This window comes from Phocoena phocoena, chromosome 4 (genome assembly GCF_963924675.1).
Source record: "Phocoena phocoena chromosome 4, mPhoPho1.1, whole genome shotgun sequence".
NCBI lineage: Eukaryota > Metazoa > Chordata > Mammalia > Artiodactyla > Phocoenidae > Phocoena > Phocoena phocoena.
Genome location: NC_089222.1, coordinates 16,541,586 through 16,560,785, shown reverse-complemented (window position 1 = coordinate 16,560,785; position 19,200 = coordinate 16,541,586). Strand labels below are relative to the sequence as shown.

Genomic DNA, 19,200 nt, shown 5'->3' with positions numbered 1-19,200 from the left:
ATTTCCCAGACTTTGTTCTTAGTCGTATTTGGATAACATCACACTGCAGCATTTTATTGCCCTCAGCTGTCTGTGATCCTGAGAACATATGTGTGACTGAAGCCCCAAAACACCCGATCTCTGAAGAACTGGAAACTCCAATAAAAGACAGCCACCTGATCCCTACGCCTCAAGCCCCCAGTATTGCCTTCCCCCTAGCCAACCCACCTGTGGCTCCACACCCTAGAGAAAAGGTTCGTTTTTCCTTAGTTTGGTGATAAGGCTTTTGGATATTGCTCTTATGCTGCATTCAGAATTTATTGATATCAATATCAAGGGTTCATCGAATGTTGAAAACTGCATTTCTTTGCACTCTATTATTATTTCTATATTTGATAACTCAGAAGACTAAGTAAAATGTCACTATAAAAGAACCATAGGCCTGATAACTTTTTTAATGTTAATTTTTTCTAAAATAAACTCTTCCATTCCAGATTATAACGATAGAGGAGACTCATGAAGACTTAAAAAAACAGTACATATTTCAGTTGTCAACTCTGAATCCTCAAGAACGTATTGATTATTGTCATCTGATTGAAAAACTAGGTACAAGTATTTTACTTAGGTCAAAAATGTCCCATATAGTAACCTTATTTGGAAGTCAAATGTAGCTAATTATTGATATCATTTGTAAGCTGTGGAAATTGAGATTAAAAAGATGGGTAACTTGCCTCAGGCCATACACTGAGTCACCAGTAGAACTTTGATTGTATAAAGCTCTAATCTAAATCTAAAGTCACTGGGTCATAGGATTTAAAGATTTAAATTGAAACCAACCATTAAGGTTTAAGAATCTTATGCTGCTTTGAGCATTTGTTCATTGTTGAAACCTTGGACAAAATCAATGGAATTATAGACTTAAAATATGATTAAAACTACATTTTTATGAAGTTGAAGGTACAGTGACATCCAGACAGGAGCTGCTCCTCATGTGACATTCTTATTCCACTAGTTGTCAGGCTCTCCATCTGACACCATTCTGAAAGCAGCATACTAGGAAGGTAAACTTTCTAGGAGCTACATTTTAAAGAGTGGAAAGAAAGAGGTGAAATTAATTTTAAATATATATTTTATTTAACCTAGTATATGCAAAATATTCAATGTGTAATTAGTATAAAATATCAGTGAGATAATTTACCTTTTTTTCTTACTAAGTCTTTGAAATCTGGGATATATTTTACACGTACAGCACATCTCAACTTGGACTGGCTGTGCTTCAGGTGTTCAGTAGCCACATGTGGCTAGTGGCTACTGTATTGAACAAAGCAGCCCTATAGAGTTAAGAACATTACTGGAAAGAACTTAATATGACAACCTGACCTAGAGAAACCATTAAGAAATAATGGTTGTTTTTAATAGTGGCCCTGAATCATCAAGAAAAGATTAAATGTCATTTAGTGCTATCCTTTTAAGGATGTGGAGAACTATTCTGTTGGTCACAGAATAAATTTGTTATATAGAGTTAGATATTGATATTAGTAATGGAATTTTTACCTATTGTTCTTTTGTCACTGTGATTCTGGGTGAGTTACTCTGTACCCGTGTCCTCATGTGTAAATTGCACATAACAATAGTACGTTCATAGAGTTGTGAGGATTAAATGAGTTAATACTTTCAACTTTCAACAGTCCCTGGCATGTATATAGTAAGTGCTCAAAAAGTCTTATTGCTATTATTAGAGTCATCTGTAAAGCATGAGTGGAGTTCCATTGTTTTGTTGAAATCTTAGAAAGTTCTTGATACTCTGCCTAACCTCTAAAGTGTAATCAAAAGCCATGCTTTACATAAGCTTACATTTACTTATGCCTTCTTCTGTCCTCAAAGTCAGACTTCATAATACATATCTGAAAAAAGGGTTCAGCTCCCACCTTCTTCATCTCTATTTACCTAGTGTTTCCCTCCCAAGCTTCTGTGTGAGTCTACTGACCTTATTTCCACTAAAAGCAGAAGAAATAGTTCCCCCTTTGAACAAGGATTTAGTATTGAGAGAGCAAAGAATGTTTGTTAATTATATTAGATCTGATAATGGCATTGTAGCTGTATGAGAAAATTTCCATGTATTTTAGAGATGCATACTGAATACATAGGGATAAATTAAAATGATATCTGGTATTTGCTTTAAAATGGTTAAGCAAAAAATGGGGTAGTTTGAAGTAAGGATGGTGAAATTTTGATAATCTTAGAACCTAGGTAGCCAGTGTATGGGGGTTCACTTTACTGTTTTATCTACTGTTGGAGTTTAAATTTTCATAATAAACATTATTTTATTTAAAAATATATGTAAAGTATGTTAGGGGGTTTGTTTATTGGTACATTTTGTTTATAAATAATTCCTCTGCATAGTTGAGGTACATTTTCCCTCAGGAAAATTTAAGAATCAATAAAGTACCTATATTTTTTCTAATCAAGGTGGATTAGTGATTGAGAAGCAGTGCTTTGATCCCAACTGTACACACATTGTTGTGGGACATCCACTTCGAAACGAGAAGTATTTAGCTTCAGTGGCAGCTGGGAAGTGGGTGCTCCATCGCTCCTACCTTGAAGCTTGCAGGACTGCTGGGCGCTTCATGCTGGTGTGTATGCAAATTCATGTGAAGGGTTGTTTTTCTTTAAAAGTAAAGGTCTTAATAACTGATCCCAGCACATAAAATATTAAGCTAATTATTTGAAATATTTTGGTTCCTAACTGACCATTGCAGTAATATCTATCATGTACTTTTTGACGTTTTCAATCAAGATCATTCAGGGATCTCGCCTGTGTAGACAGGTAATCAAGCTGTTAATACATACCTCTTTTGAGACCATGTCCTTCTGTGAAGTTCATCTTACAGTAGGTGAAGCCCAATAATCTATTACCAATTGCTAAGATATAGTTATCTGTTTCTTAGAAATGTATGCAATATTCTTCTGATTTCTAATTAAAAGCCAGATATACTTAACTTTCATATGAAGCCAAATTAATCTACATTTCCTCCATGCTCATAAACTGATGCTTACTTAGTATCCTCTGTATTTAGAGGAATGGAATGTATAGCTTGTAACTCTTATTAGATTGTGAATTCTTTGAGGACATATTCTATGAACTCAAAAGTTTGTTGGACTAATTCTCTAGGAAGAAGACTATGAATGGGGAAGTAGTTCCATACTTGATGTTTTGACTGGAATCAGTGTACAGCAACGAAAACTAGCACTTGCAGCGATGAGATGGAGGAAGAAAATCCAGCAAAGACAAGAATCAGGCATTATTGAGGTATTAACGTATATAATTATGTAGGTAGTATAAATGGCTTTTGATGTCATGACCAGTCCAGATTTTTTTTTCAGAGAATGTGCTTGACAAAATAAGAATAATTCTATTCGTCTTTTATCACTTGATTGATATACTTAATTTGGACATTCTAAATTGAGCTTAGTGTTGATTCCTAATTCTTCTAATTGTGATCAACAGTAAGATATATATAATGTTGATAGCTCTCTTAAAAATCATTTATATGTGTAAAATGTGACCCATACTGTATTTCTTCCAAAGAGTCTTTCTAGCATGCAGCTTCAGGGCTTCTCAACTTGGGGTCCACAGACGGAGTTTTATAGATCAAATTCAGGAAGGCTATATGCACTTTGTTTTTGTTTTGTTTTGTTTTTTCTTTTATTGGAGTATAGTTACTTTACAATGTTGTGTTAGTTTCTGCTGTACAGCAAAGTGAATCAGCCACATGTATACATATATCCCCTCTTCCTTGTATTTCCTTCCCATTTAGGTCACCACAGAGCACTAAGAGGTCCCTGTGCTATACATTCTGTTCTCATTAGTTATCTATTTTATACATAGTACTGTATATATGTCAATCCCAGTCTCCCAATCCATCCCACCCCCTCCCTTCCCCCCATTGGTATCCATACATTTATTCTCCACATCTGTGTCTCTCTGCTTTGCGAATAAGTTCATCTATACCATTTTTCTAGATTCCACATATATACGTTAATATATGGTATTTGTTTTTCTCTTTCTGACTTACTTCACTCTGTGACAGCCTCTAGGTCCATCCACGTCTCTACAAATGACCCAATTTTGTTCCTTTATATGGCTGAGTAATATTCCATCATATATATGTACCACATCTTCTTTATTCATTCCTCTGTTGGTGGACATTTAGGTTGCTTCCATGTCCTGGCTATTGTAAATAGTGCTACAATGAACATTGGGGTCCAGGAAGGCTATACACTTTGGATGGGGGAAGAAATACATCCTTATTTTTACTAACCTCTAATTGAAAGTTAACATTTCCTTCATTGTAAGTCTAGGCAACAAATCGCAACACTATTAACAGTACTATGATTTTGCCCCACAGGAATCAGATATTTTTGCTTGCATTATGATTGCAACTTGAAATACTGTTTATGTTTGTCACAACTTTAAAATAGTACATACAGACCTCCCCAACTTGTGATGGTTCGACTTTATGATGGTGCAAAAGTGATACACGTTCAGTAAAAACCATAGTTTGAATTTTGAATGTTGGTCTTTTCTCAGGCTAGCATTATGCAGTACAGTATTCTCTGGTGATACTGGGCAGCGGCAGCAGCCACAGCTCCCAGTGAGCCACGTGATCATGAGGGTAAACAACCGATATACTTAAAACCATTCTGTTTTTCACTTTCAGTATAGTATTCAATAAATTACATGAGATATTCAGCCACTTTATTATAAAATTGGCTTTGTGTTAGATGATTTTGCCCAACCACAGACTAATATAAGTGTTATGAGCATATTTAAGATAGGCTGGGCTGGTAAGCTATGATGTTCAGTAGGTTAGGTGTATTTAAATGCTTCTTTTTTTTTTTGGCTGTGTTGGATCTTAGTTGTGGCACATGAGATCTTCATTGAGGCACATGGGATATTTCATTGCAGTGCATGGGCTCTTCGTTGGCGTGCGGGCTTCTCTCTAGTTGTGGCACGCAGGGTGCATGGGCTCTCTAGTTGTGGCACGTGAGTTCCAGAGCATGTGGACTCTGTAGTTTGCAGCACGCAGGCTCTCTCGTTGAGGCATGCAAGCTCAGTAGTTGTGGCACACAGGCTTAGTTGCCCCACGGCATGTGGGATCCCTGGGACCTGACCAGGGATCGAACGTGCATCCCCTTCATTTGAAGACAGACTCTTTACCACTGGATCACCAGGGAAGTCCCTTAATGCATTTTTGACTAAACCGTATTTTCAACCCTATGATGGGTTTAATATAGAAGCACGTCTATTATTATGTCACAAATTTTGAAACATTTTGATACTTTTCAATAAAATGGTTTCTTTTGTAATACTTTGTATTTTATTTTGGACATTTAAAAAACATTCATATGGTATGGAAATTATATCTCAATAAAGCTGTTATTTTTTTTTAACTTATTTAGAGAACAGATCCATAGGTTTTACTAGACTTCCAAATGGGTCCATGGCTCACAAAAAGGTTAAGAACCTGAGTTATATCATCTTTTGTGTTATATTCTGAGTTCTCTGCTGTCTCCAAGTCCCTGTTAGCCTTGATTCCCTTTCTTTTCAAGTAATTCCACTGGCTTCTGTTAATTGCTAATTCTGTACTTAAGTATTTTATGTTTCAAATTTGTAAACATTTTCAAGAGAAATATTAACTGGAGGCTTCATCTCATCTAAGAAGCTGTGCTTTAGGCTCTACCTTTGATTAGTTTTAAGAAAAAAATAGTAGAAAAGACTAAACAAATGTCACATTGCTTTGTTTTAATGTTACCGAATCATTAAATCATTTTCCTTCATTCTTCAAGTATTTATTGATGGGCTGCTGTGTGCCAGACACCATGGCTATGTGTTTCAGAGTATTCTGACCAAGATAGTTATCAGTGTGTTCATCAGAAGTAAAGGTTATAAGATTATTCATTGACAGAGAAAATAATGTATTTTTTGTATTATTTTGTCATTTATTTTTCCAAATAATTTCAACACTGATTATTTTTTTATTTGTAGGGGGCATTTAGTGGGTGGAAGGTTATTTTACATGTCGATCAGTCCCGAGAAGCAGGATTCAAACGCCTTCTTCAGTCAGGAGGAGCAAAGGTTTGTATTGACAAGGTTGCTGTGATCAGTTCTTGATTTTCTGTGCTTTGTGAAATGGTAATCCTTTATGTGTAGCTTATACAGTTGAACTACTTTGAAACACTGATAGATTGTGATGCTTTTTGTTTTTTCCTTAGGTGCTACCTGGTCATTCTGTATCTTTATTTAAAGAAGCTACACATCTCTTTTCTGACTTTAATAAACTAAAACCAGATGACTTGGGAGTTAATATAGCAGAAGCTGCTGCCCAGAATGTGTACTGCTTGAAAACGGAATACATTGCTGATTTTCTTATGCAGGTTTGTAAGATCCTGTCCTTGACCTCCTCACCACCAGAAATGTGCTTATATGCATAGAGACATAACTACACAACAAAACCCTTGGCTTGTTATTCATAGAATGTTAATCTCTTGTTAGTCTCCCCCATTCAACCCCTTTCAGTTTCAGTCTATTTTTTAAAATAATGAAAACCTATGTAAACATTTAGCCTAGAAGTTAAATATGAAATGGGCATAAAAATCTGGGTACCTCTAAAAGTGCCCTCTAAAATGTTGGAATATAAAGAAAGCAGAAATTGATTCCACGAGTCCAAGGAGAAACATTTACCCAAGGGTCCTTTTTAAATTTTCTTGACCTTTTGTTTTGATACACTGTAAATACCTGTGTTAGACAGTAAGGGAAATGAAACACTTACTACATGGAGGGCTCACTATACTCCTGTTCAGAATTGGCCTATGTTGGGTGATTTGAATGGGCAAAGAAAAATCTTGACACCGGAGTGCCTAAAATGCCATCAGGAATCAGCAAGATATGACACATGATTGTAAATGTCTTACAACAAAGGATTTCAAACAGATTAGTGTAGAAGTAGGGGGAAGCCAAAACTAACCTGCTTTGTGGTTGTTGCTGCTTGTGTTTGGAAGTTGGTCAGCTTTTAATAGGAGTGCCTGAAACATGCATGCAAAGCCTCTGTCATAAAGCAGTGGGGTGTATTGATTAGGACTTAGTAAACCAGTACTAGCTCTCCTTGAACATCTAAATAACTTTTTAAAAATCTCTATTTGTTGAGACATGAGGTTTTAAAATATTACCCACTGGGAAAAGGGCAGGGATTGGGGGAATGTAGAGAATTTCCCATACCTCATCCCTCCAGAAATTTCTGATCGTTTCAGGGATACAGCTGCCATCTAAGATGGGACCCAACATAGATTAATTGCTTAAACTTGTGCTGTGTTAAACTTGTACATGTGCTATAATTTGGGGGTATTTTTTCTTTTTACATAAAAAAGAGTGTATAGAAAATATGTTCTGGTTAAAGAATAGCAAAATGTCATTCAGGTGCCGAGGATAAGAAATAGAAGATTGCTAGTCCCATAGGAACTCCCTGTTGCTCCCTGTTGTTCCTGCCTTTCTCAGGGTTGTAATGTGTGTCAAATACTACATGTCTGCAGAAACACATTGGGGGAGTGAGCTGCTCTGTATTTCTGCATCTGAGCTTATTATTGCCTATCTCTAGCTCTCAGGAGTAAGTCAAAACAGAACACTTCTATAGTGTGAAGCAGCAGGCTAAGGAGGGGAGAGCAGCAGCTTCCTGTCAAGTTCATGGCCAAGATAAGCCAAGCACAGATAGGACTCTGAGATGGGCTCACCCCAGTGTTCTGACTTCAGCTTAGAAACTAGGTGTGTGGCTGCAGGGATCTTTGTCACCCTCTGTCTACTTCTGTACACTGCCATCGTCCCAGGAGCTCCATTCACCACCATTTGTCTCTTTTCTGTTGAATCTCCTCTTTCTGAATTGCATGTCATCCTGATCTGCTGTCTGATTGTGATGGAGGTCTCTTCTCGTAACTTCTTGAGAAGGGAACACATGGAAGGTAAATTGAGACTTTCTATTTGTGGAAATTCTTTTTTCTATTCTCATTCCTACTAGAATGATAGTTTGGCTGGGCATCAAATTCTAGGTTGGAAACTGCTTTCTCTTAGACTTTTGATTGTTTGTCTCATTGCTTCTAGTATTGCCATTGAGCAGTCTAAAGCCATCTGATTCTTAATCCTTTATATGTAACTGTAATCTAGTTAGGAAGTTCTTTTTGCCCCAGTTTTATGAAATTTCAAAATGATACACTCTCATGAGGATCTGTTTATATTATGCTGGGCACTTGGGCCCTTTCTGGTCTGGTAACTTCTATCTTTGAGTTCTGGGAAATCTTGAATTATTTCAATGATGAGGGGTTTTTTTTCCACTTTCTGTTCTCTCCTGTACTTCTGCTATTTGTATATTAGATTTTATTATTTTTCACTTATTTTTATCTTTTTGAGAGATTCTTGCAGTTCAATATTCTATCAACTTCATTTTGCTATCATGTTTTAGACCTGTTTTCATTTTTTGAATTTATATTTTATTGTTTTAATGTTTTCTTGTTTCATCGATTAATACCTTCTGTGAGCTCTCAGAGGATTTATTGATGTATTTTTTTTAAGTTTTCTTATCTCTGCATAGTTTCTACTTCCACCAAGCTGTGTTTTTCCCTTTATCTGGGTTTTTATCTTCCATGTTAGAGGAACTTATCAGATATCTAGTAATTCTTGGTTTTCTGTCCATGATTAAGAGTAGGGGGTAGGAACTTCCCTGGTGGCACAGTGGTCAAGAACCAGCCTGCCAGTGCAGGGGACACGGGTTCGAGCCCTGGTCCAGGAAGATCCCACATGCTGCAGAACAACTAAGCCCGTGTGCCACAACTACTGAAGCCTGCGAGCCTAGAACCCATGCTCCTCAACAAGAGAAGCCACTGCAATGAGAAGCCCGCGCACCGCAACGAAGAGTAGCCCCCACTTGCCGCAACCAGAGAAAGCCTGCACACAGCAATGAAGACCCAACACAGCCAAACGTAAAAATAAATAATTAATTTTTTAAAATATCACTTAAAAAGAAAAATAGGGGGTAAAAAGCTGCTTAGAAGTACTGAGCACAGTTGGGTCTTGTCCATTTTGAGCTGGGTGAGATGGTGTGGATGAACTAGTTATTGGACACCTCTCCTAGATTCATAACTTTATGTGCTTCTTGAATTGTTTCATTTTTACCCAAAAAGGAGTCTTCTGATCTGCCTAAATGATGAGTCTGGCCTTTTTTTTTTTTTGAATTGAGATACAATTGGCATATAACATTAGTTTCAGGTGTTCAAAATAATTAATGATTCAGTATATGTATATTTTACGAAATGATCTACGCAGTAAGTCTAGTTAGCATCCATCACCACACATAATTACAATTTTCTTTAATCTTGTGATAAGAACTTCCAAAATTGAGTCTCAACAACTTTCAAATATACCATATAGTATTATTAACTATAACCATTATGCTGTGTATTATATTCCCACAGCTTATTTATTTTATAACAAATTTGTACCTCTTGACCACCTTTATCCATTTTGCCCACCCCTCACCCCCCTGCCTCTGTCAAGCAACCACCAGTCTGTTCTCTGTTGTATCTGTTGAGTTTTGAGGGTTTTGGTTTTTTTAGATTCCACTTAACAAGAGATCATACAGTATTTGTATTTCTCTTTCTGACTTTTTTTGCTTAGCATAATGCCCTCAAGGTCCATCCATGTTGCCACAATTGGCAAGATTTCCTCTTTAATGGCTGAATAATATTCCATTTTGTGTGTGTGTGTGTGTGTGTGTGTGTGTGTGTGTGTACGTGTACATACCAGTTTTCTTTATCCATTCATTCATTGCTGGACACTCATGTCTTGGCTATTAGATATCTTCGAGTTAGTGTTTTTGTTTCCTTTGGATAAATACCCAGAAGTGGAACTGTTGGACCATATAGTAGTTCTGTATTTAATTTTTTGTGGAACCTCTATACTGTTTTCCAGAATGGCTGCACCATTTATATTCCCACCAATGGTGCACAAAGATTCCATTTTCTCTGCATCCTTGCCAACATGTGTTATCTCTTGTCTTTTTTATGTTAGTTATCCTAATGGGTGTGAGGTGGTATCTCATTGTGGTTTTGATTTGCATTTCTCTGTTGATTAGTGGTGTTGAGCACCATTTCATGTACCTGTTGGCCATCTGTATGTCTTCTTTGGAAAAATGTCTATTCAGATCCTCTGCCCATTTTTTAATCAGATTTTTTTTTTTGCTGTTGAGTTGTATGAGTTCTGTATATATTTTGGATATTAACCCTTATCAGATATATAATTTGCAAATATTTTTTCCCATTTGATAAGTTGGCTTTTCATTTTGTTGATGGTTTCCTTCACTGTGCAGAAGTTTTTTGGTTTGATATAGTTTCACTTGTTAATTTTTGCTTTTGTTACTTTGCTTTTGGTGTCAAATCCAAAAAATCATCACCAAAACCAGTGTCAAGGAGCTTGCTGCCTGTTTTTTTCTAGGAGTTTTATGGTTTCAGGTCTTGTGTTCAAGTCTTTAATCCATTTTGGGTTTATTTTTGTGTATGATATAAGATAGTGGTGGAGTTTCATTCTTCTGCATGTGGGGGTTCCGTTCTCCCAACACTATTTATCGAAAAGACTGTCTTTTCCCTATTGTATATTCTTGGCACCTTTATCGTAAATTAATTGATCATGTATGCATATGTTTACTTCTGGGCTCTCTAGTCTGTTCCATTGATCTGTTTTTGTGCCAATACCGTATTATTTTGATTACTGTAGCTTTGTAATATAGTTTGAAATCAGGGAGCATGATGCTTCCAACTTTGTTGTTCTTAACATTGCTTTTGGTATTTGAGATATTTTGTGGTTCCATACAAATTTTAGGTTTGTTTGTTCTGTTTCTCTGAAAAATGCCATTGGAATTTTGATAGGGATTGCATTGAATCTGCAGACTGCTTTGGGTAGTAAGGATATTTTAACAATATTCTTCCAGTCCATGAGCACAGCTTATCTTTTCATTTATTTGTATCTTTTTCAGTTTCTTTCATCAGTGTCTTACAGTTTTCAGTTTACAGATGCTTTACCTCCTTGGTTAAATTTTTTCCCAGGTATTTATCTTTTTAATTTTTAAATTATTTGTGTCTTTATATTTAAAACGGCTATTTTGTAAACAGGACATAGTTGGGCCTTGCTTTTTATTATCTGGAATGTTTAGTCCGTAATCACTGATACTGTTTTTTTGGGGGTTTTTGCCATTTGTTTTTGGTTTGTCTCTTCAGTTCTTTGTTCCTCAGTTCTTCTTTTCTTGCTTTTTTTGGTATTTAATATTTTTTAGAATTCCATTTCATCCATTGTCTTTTTTTTTAATATTTATTTATTATTTATTTGGCTGTGTTGTGGCATGGGGGATCTTTGTTGCCATGTGCGGGATCTTTGTTGCGGCTTGCAGGATCTTTAGTTGCTGCACATGGGATCTAGTTCCCTAACCAGGGATCAAACCCAGGCCCCCTGCATTGGGAATGTGGAGTCTTAACCACTGGACCACCAGGGAAATCCCCTCCATTGTCTTTTTTATTTTTGGCTGTGTTGGGTCTTCGTTGCTGCACGTGGGCTTTCTCTAGTTGTGGAGAGCAGGAGCTACTCTTAATTGCAGTGCGTGGCCTTCTCATTGCTGTGGCTTCTCTTGCTGCGGAGCATGGGCTTGAGGTGCACAGGCTTCAGTAGTTGCAGCACGCGGGCTCGGTAGTTGTGGCTCACAGGCTCTAGAGGACAGGCTCATTAGTTGTGGCGCATGGGCTTAGTTGCTCCACAGCATGTGGGATCTTCCCTGCCCAGGGCTCAAACCCATGTCCCCTGCATTGGCAGGCAGATTCTCAGCCACTGCACCACCAGGGAAGACCCTCCATTGTCTTTTTAAAGCAAAAACTTCTCTGCTTTTTTTTTAGAGGGGCAGGGGTGTTTTGCTCTACAGATTACAATATACTTCCTTAGTTTTTCATAATCTTCCTAGAGTTAATATTGTGCCACTTTGCATAAAATGCAGAAATCTTGAACCATATAGATTCCTTTGCTTCCCCTGTTCTTCAAACCAAGGGCCAGTAAACTATAGCCCACAGGCCAAATTCAGCCCACTGCCTGTTTTAATTAACAAAGTTTTATTGAAACCCAGCCACGTTCTTACATTTGCATATTCTCTTTGGCTGCTTTTGCACTACAACTGCAGAGTTGAGTAGTCGCAACAGAAATTTGCAACTACTAAAATATTTAATGTCTGGCCCATCTATCTGTTTTAGCCCCACAAGTACAGTGTTATACTTTAAGTAAGTTTTGCTTTAAACAATCCAATGTATTTTAAGGAAATCAAAAGGGAAAAAAGTCTTTTATATTTACCCTAATGTATACCATTTTGAGTGTTATTTTTTTCTGAATATCTAAGTTTCCATCTGGTATCATTTTCCTTCAGCCAGAAGAACTTTCTTTAGTTTGTAGTACAAATATGATGGGGACCAATGCTAGTTTTCTTTTTTTCTCTTTTTTTTGAAAATGTCTATTTTACCTTTATTCTTGAAGATTCTTGGCAGGATATAGAATTTGGGGTTGAGTTTTTTTTCTTCTTCTGGCACTTCAATAAAGACTTCATTCTCTCCTGGCCTCCATTGTTTCTTTTTCTTTTTACTTTTTAACAAAATATTTATTTTTTAAAATAAATAATGTTTTTTGGCTGCGTCGGGTCTTAATTGCGGCACTTGGGATCTTCGTTGAGGCATGCAGGATCTTTGTGGCATGGGCTCTTCATTGTGGCACACAGGCTTCTCTCTTGTTGTGGTGTGTGGGTTTTTTTCTCTCTCTAGTTGTGTCACGTGGGCTCCAGAGCGCCTGGGCTCTGTAGTTTTGTGGAATGCGGGCTCTCTCATTGAGGCGCACAGGCTTAGTTGCCCCAGGGCATGTGGGATCTTAGTTCCCTGACCAGAGATCAAAACTGCGTCCCCTGAATTAGAAGGTGGACTCTTTACCACTGGACCACTGAGGAAGTCCTAAGGCCTCCATTGTTTCTGATAAGAAGTAAATGGTAATTTGAATTGTTCCCTTTTATGCAATGTGTCATTTTTCTCCTGGCTGTTCTCAGGATTTTCTCTTCATCTTTGATTTTCAACCATTTATATTTCCAGGTATGGTTTCTTTGTATGAATCCTGATTGGTATTCACAAAGCTTCTTTAAACTTATGTCTCTCACCAAGTTTGGGAAATTTGGGGCATTATTTCTTCATTCTGCTATTTTTTCTGCTTCATTCTTTTCTGTCTGGGAATTCAGTTACTCACGTTACTCTTTTGATATTGTCCCACAGGCCCCTAAGCCTGTATTCACTTATTTGCAATTATTTTTCTCTGTGCTCTTCTGATTGCCCAATTCCTGTGTATCTATCTCCAACTTCACTGATTTTTTTCCTGTTATTTTCATCTGCTCTTAATCCTATCCAGTGAGACTTTGATTTAAGTCTTATATTTTTGGACTTCCCTGGTGGCTCTGTGGTTAAGAATCTGCCTGCGAATGCAGGGGACGCGGGTTCAATTCCTGGTCTGGGAAGATCCCACATGCCACGGAGCAACTGAGCCTGTGAACCACAACTACTGAGCCTGTGCTCTAGAGCCCGCATGCCACTACTGCTGAGCCTGTGCGCCACAACTACTGAAGCCCGCATGCCCTAGAGCCTGCACGCTGCAACTACTGAGCCCACACACCACAACTACTGAAGCCTGTGTGCTCTAGGGCCTGCATGCCACAACTACTGAGCCCACATGCTGCAACTACTGAAGCCTGCGTGCCTGGAGCCTGTGCTCCACAACAAGAAAGCCACTGCAATGAGAAGCCCACGCACAAAAACGAAGAGTAGCTCCCATTTGCCACAACTAGAGAAAGCCTGTGTGCAGCAGTGAAGACCCAACACAGCCAAAAATAAATAAAAATTTTTTTAAAGTATTACTTGTTTATATCTAAAATCTCTTTGGTTCTTTTCTGTGGTTTCTGTTTTTGTGCTGAGATTTCCTCTGTTCACTCATTTCAAGCATATTTTCCTTTATATCATTAAGAACAGTTATAATAGCTATGTTGCAATTGTCTACTATTTCCAACATCTGGGTCATGAGCAAGATGTTCTGTTACTTTTTTTTTAATTACTTTTTTATTTGGAAATAATTGTAGATTTACATGCAGTAGTAAGAAACAATACAGAGACATTCCATGTACACTTTCTCCAGGTTACACTAGTGGGTAGCATCTTGCAAAAACAAGGATATTCTTACAACCAGGATATTGGCTTTATACAATCCAAGCTTATTCAGATTTCCCGTTTTACTTCTATTCATGTATATTTGTGTATTTCGAATTCTGCAGTTTTATCATGTGTAAGTTCATGTATCTGTCACCACAGTCAAGATACAGAACAGTTCTATCACTACAAGAATCGCTCTTTTTTTTTTTTTTTTTTTTTTTTGCGGCACACAGGCCTCTCACTGTTGTGGCCTCTCCCGTTGTGGAGCACAGGCTCCAGACGCACAGGCTCAGTGGCCATGGCTCATGGGCCCAGCCACTCTGTGGGATGTGGGATCTTCCCGGACTGGGGCACAAATCCATGTCCCCCGCATCGGCAGGCGGACTCTCAACCACTGCGCCACCAGGGAAGCCCAAGAATCCCTCATTTTTTAAAACTTAAATAAATGGAATTAATAATAGTGTGTAAACTTTGGCAATTGGCTTTTCACTCAGTAAAATTCCTTTGAGTTTCATCCAGATTGTTGCATTCTTATGCAACAATGAATACTTTTACTACCTTTTATTGCTGAGTGGTACAGATGTACCACAGTTAATCATTAACCTATGGAAGGACATCTGGGTTGTTTCCATTTATGTACAGTTTCATATGTGAAAATAAGATTTCATTGCACTGGGATAAATTCTCAAGAGTGTGTTTACAAAGTGGGCATATTTTACATTCTCACCATCAATGTATGAGTGATCCAGTTTCTTTGTATCCTCATCTGCATTTAGTTGTCATTTTTTATTTAGCCATTTCATTTGGTGTATGATCTCTCTTGTGATTTTAACTTGCATTTTCCTAATGGCTAATCAAAGTGAACATCTTTTTGTGTGCTTATTTGCCATGTTCATATCCTCTTCCTTGAAATGTCTCTTCATGTCTTTTGTCTACTTTGTAATTGAATTGTTTTTTTTTAACGCTTGAGAGTTGTTTATAATAGATACTAGTCTTTTGTTGGATATGTATTTGCACATATTTTCTTCCAGTCTGTGGCTTATGTATTCATCCATTTACCTTTATCCTCTTTTTTTTTTTTTTTGGCTTAGCCACACAGCTAGCAGGATCTTAGTTCCTCAACCAGGGATTGAACCCGTGCCCCCGGTAGTGGAAGCACTGAGTCCTAACCACTGGACCACCAGGGATCCCCTACCTTTATCCTCTTAACAGGAATTTTTGCAAAACAAGTTTTAAAAAAGGTTTTATAGTTTTTACTTTTTATGTCTGATAATACATAGAGGTGTACGGTTTAGGTCAAAATTGTTAGGAGGTTGGTTGAGGGGTTTTCTGCCTCAGAATGTCCAGTTGCTCCAGCACCATTTGTTAAAAGAACTATACTCCATTTAGTTGCACTTGCACCTTGGTCAGTATTCAGATGTGCATTTTGTGTGGGTCTATTTCTGCATTCTCTGTTCTGTTCCATCAATCTATGTGTCTTTCCCTCTGCAAGACTCTTAATTACTGTATACATAATAAGTCCTAATATTAGGTCGTGATTCCTTCCTCTTTTTCAAAATTGTTGTTGCTATTCTAGGGCCTGTACTTCTTTTTGACTGTGTCTTTATATGTAAATTTTTAAATAAATCTGTTTGTCTATAAAAATACCTTTCTATGATTTTGATAGGAATTACATTAAACCTACAGATCAGTTTGAGTGTTTGACATCTTTACTATGTTAAGTCTTTTAGTCACTGAGGACAGCTTATCTCTAATTATTTAGATTGATTTCTTTCATGGGCATTTTGTAATTTTCAGTATATGTATATTTTTTTCTTAAGTTGATACTTAAGTATTTCCATTTTGGGGGGTGATTGTTTTTTCTTGAGAATAGTTCATGTTCTGCTTCTTCACGTGTACAGTAATTATGGATGTATCCTAGAAATTACAAATCAGTTGTAGAGACTAGATCCTGTCATGTTCTTCTGAAGAGGACCATTTTATTTGTTTAGCAGGCAGTTTACTTGGCTGACCTTCCACAGTGAGTGGCAGCTCAAATCTTAGTTGGGTTCTTTGAGCCTTACCTTGAGTCTCTGCACATACATGATTTAAGGGGTCAAGCAAGGATTTGGTCAGTGTTTATAACACAGAGTTTGGAGCTCCTCCCAAACTTTATGAATTTCCCACCTCATTTTCTAGTGCTGTGGTTGCCATTCTGTCCCCTGGTTCTTCAAAGTTTTCTGTTAGAGTTTTAGCCAGTCAACATGACACAGACAGGGGCTTCTCCTCAGACTAAAAGCCATAAAAAATGAAAAGGGGAATTCATCCCATTCCATTCAAAGATTTTCAAAAATTTACACTAAACATAACATCTCACAGTTAAATGATAGCTATTAACTTATTTTACCATATTTTCCATATTCTGTACTTAATCCATATTTTACAGATGAAACCATTAAGATCTGAGCTAGCCCCACTCTGCCTGAGCTATAAACTCATTTTTCTGATAAAAGGTGAAATTTTGTTACACAGGATCTGTCACTAAAGGTGACAGGTGCTAAATAGCTACCTTGAAAGACAAATGTTTAAGTTTTTTGGTCATAAAGCAGAGTAAAGGAATCTATTACCTAAATAACAGTTTGAAATCTGAAAAAAATGAACAATGTTGGGTTTTTTACCCCCTTTTATAGGAATCTCCTCCTCAAGTAGAAAATTACTGTCTACCAGAAGCTGTTTCATTTCTTCAGAATAATAAGGAACCTGGGCCTGGATTCTCACAAAAGAGGAAAGCTCCTACAGAGAAAAATAAAATCAAACGACCTAGAGTACAGTAATTGTATTTACTCAGTTAGCAAACATTAAATGTGTTTTAAATTAATAGCTTGAATGTAACTGTGATGGATTTGTGTAGTAATTTAAAGACAAGAACTTGAAGAATTCAGCTTCAGTGTAACAATGACCCTGCTTGAAGTTAGTTTTTAACACCTGAAATTTTAATCATTGAAATATTAACTGTTCCTGAATGGAAAGTTACCTAAAATAACAAAGTGCAACTCCTCAGCTAGCTTGTCATTAAACCATATTGACATGTGTAAAGAGCTTTTTGTTTATTTATTTTCTTATAAATATCTGAGTCTGTAGCTTAGTAGAAGTTTTAGCAAGGTGATAGATTTTGCCTTAAAATGTCTGTTTTAATTCATAACAACAAGGAAATTATCAATTGGGATTTATTCATGTTTTCCATGATTTTTAGCTTCTCACCATTTTACCTCTTTTTAACAGGAGCCTGAGCACAAGGTTTAATGAGGAACTGAGGCTTTAAACTTAATGTGTGTGTATATATGTATATGCATGTTTATACAAATCTCCATGAGGTTTTCCAAGTTTGGACGCCAAAGCTTCAAAAATAAGGACAATAAAGAATAAAAGTAGTGACTCAAAGTAGTTCAAATAAGTTTTTAAAAAGAAAAGCATTCTGGTATCCGTTTTCTTGTTGAAGCAATAAAAGATTTGTAAAACACATTAAAAAGTGAATCTAGTCATGTTTCTGATTTGTTTATATAGAATATTGGTCTAGTGGGTTGAAAAAAAAGGAACTACAAAATTGCAGTAGCCTCTATTAATCTAAACCTAAACACCAGGTACTATATGCATGACCACAATTCTCTAATTATAAAGCTACCTCATTTTGTTTGACTGTAATTTTGATGTAAACTGTTCAATTCCTAATAATTCTTTTAAAGCCAAATTCAAATGGTGATGGATTAAAGTCCTCAACCTGGACATCAAACCCCTGAAGTTTTCATCAGGTTTTCCTCTAAATGGAGTAGGGGTTATCCCTGCCCTTCACAATACGAATTCCTACACCGCCAAACAGGTAGCACTGTTATATAAACTGTACTCCTGTCCCTCCCCCAAGCAAAAAAACATATGGGCCTGGTTTTATTAGAGCCATTTTGTGTTAGTTGGGTCCTTTCATTGGCAGTTTGCAGTAAGTTTCTCCCTGAATTTCACTACTTAAAAATTCTTTGAAATAGTTACTCTACAAATCTTGATGAGCACACTGTTGACAAAACAAATGTTACTCTATTTCTCTATCCCAGGAAAAATTAACTAATGTACCATTTTCTTTTCTGCCAAGATTATGAACTATTTTTTCAGTTCAGGCCTTCAACACACAGTTTACAATTTTAAGGCTCCAGATCGGTCTACACCCTGCATAAATCATTTCAACTCAGGCTTTGGCTCTTACACTGTAAATGTCCTAATGCCAGCAAGTTCTTCTTAGCATGCAAATAATTCCAAGCATAGGTAGGTATCTCATTTAAAAAGGAAAAAAACCCAAAAATCTTTCCTTGATTATTCTTATTTTCTCCTTAGTATTACTACAGTATTTTAATCTGTGCCACTTAAATTAGCATCTTATATTCCTCCATGAATTTTTCATGTTCATTGGTCTGATCTCATCACCATTAATTCAACAAATAAGACACCTTAGCTGGAAGGTAGTGCGTGGGCTTCAGGAGCAAACCACTTAGAGTACGTGCTCTCTGAGACAGCTTACAGAAGCAGGGCCCTCAGTGCAGATACAGCACTCAGTTATATTCAGTATTTATATTATGGGCTGAATCGTGTCTTTCTTCCTCGACCCCCAAAAGAAAATTTTGTAAATTGAAGCTTAACCCCATACATAACTGTACTTGGAAATTGGGCCATTGAGGGGGTAATTAAGGTTAAATGAGGTCCTATGAATGGGGCCCTACTTTGGTAGGACTGGTGGCCTTATGAGGAGAGACCAGGAGTTCATGGGCACAGAGGAAAGAGGAAAGACAAGCCCATGTGGGGACACAGAGGCAGCTGTCTGCAAATTAGGAGGAGATGCTTTACCAGAAGCCACTCGTGGCAGCACCTCAGCCTTAGACTTCTAGCCTCCAG

At 37.1% G+C, this 19,200-nt stretch overlaps 1 protein-coding gene across 1 annotated transcript in view; it reads left to right on the top strand.

Annotated features, from left to right (window-relative positions):
* Positions 1-17,536, top strand: part of TOPBP1 (DNA topoisomerase II binding protein 1) — a 77,698-nt gene extending 60,162 nt beyond the window's left edge. Inside the window, exons 22-28 of the mRNA XM_065876205.1 lie at positions 67-233; positions 474-585; positions 2,449-2,612; positions 3,152-3,289; positions 6,029-6,118; positions 6,256-6,417; positions 16,956-17,536. Of these exons, the coding sequence (XP_065732277.1) occupies positions 67-233; positions 474-585; positions 2,449-2,612; positions 3,152-3,289; positions 6,029-6,118; positions 6,256-6,417; positions 16,956-17,099 (977 nt within the window). The 3' untranslated portion in view covers positions 17,100-17,536. The remainder of the gene's footprint in view (positions 1-66; positions 234-473; positions 586-2,448; positions 2,613-3,151; positions 3,290-6,028; positions 6,119-6,255; positions 6,418-16,955) is intronic.
* Positions 17,537-19,200: the final 1,664 nt, after the last annotated feature.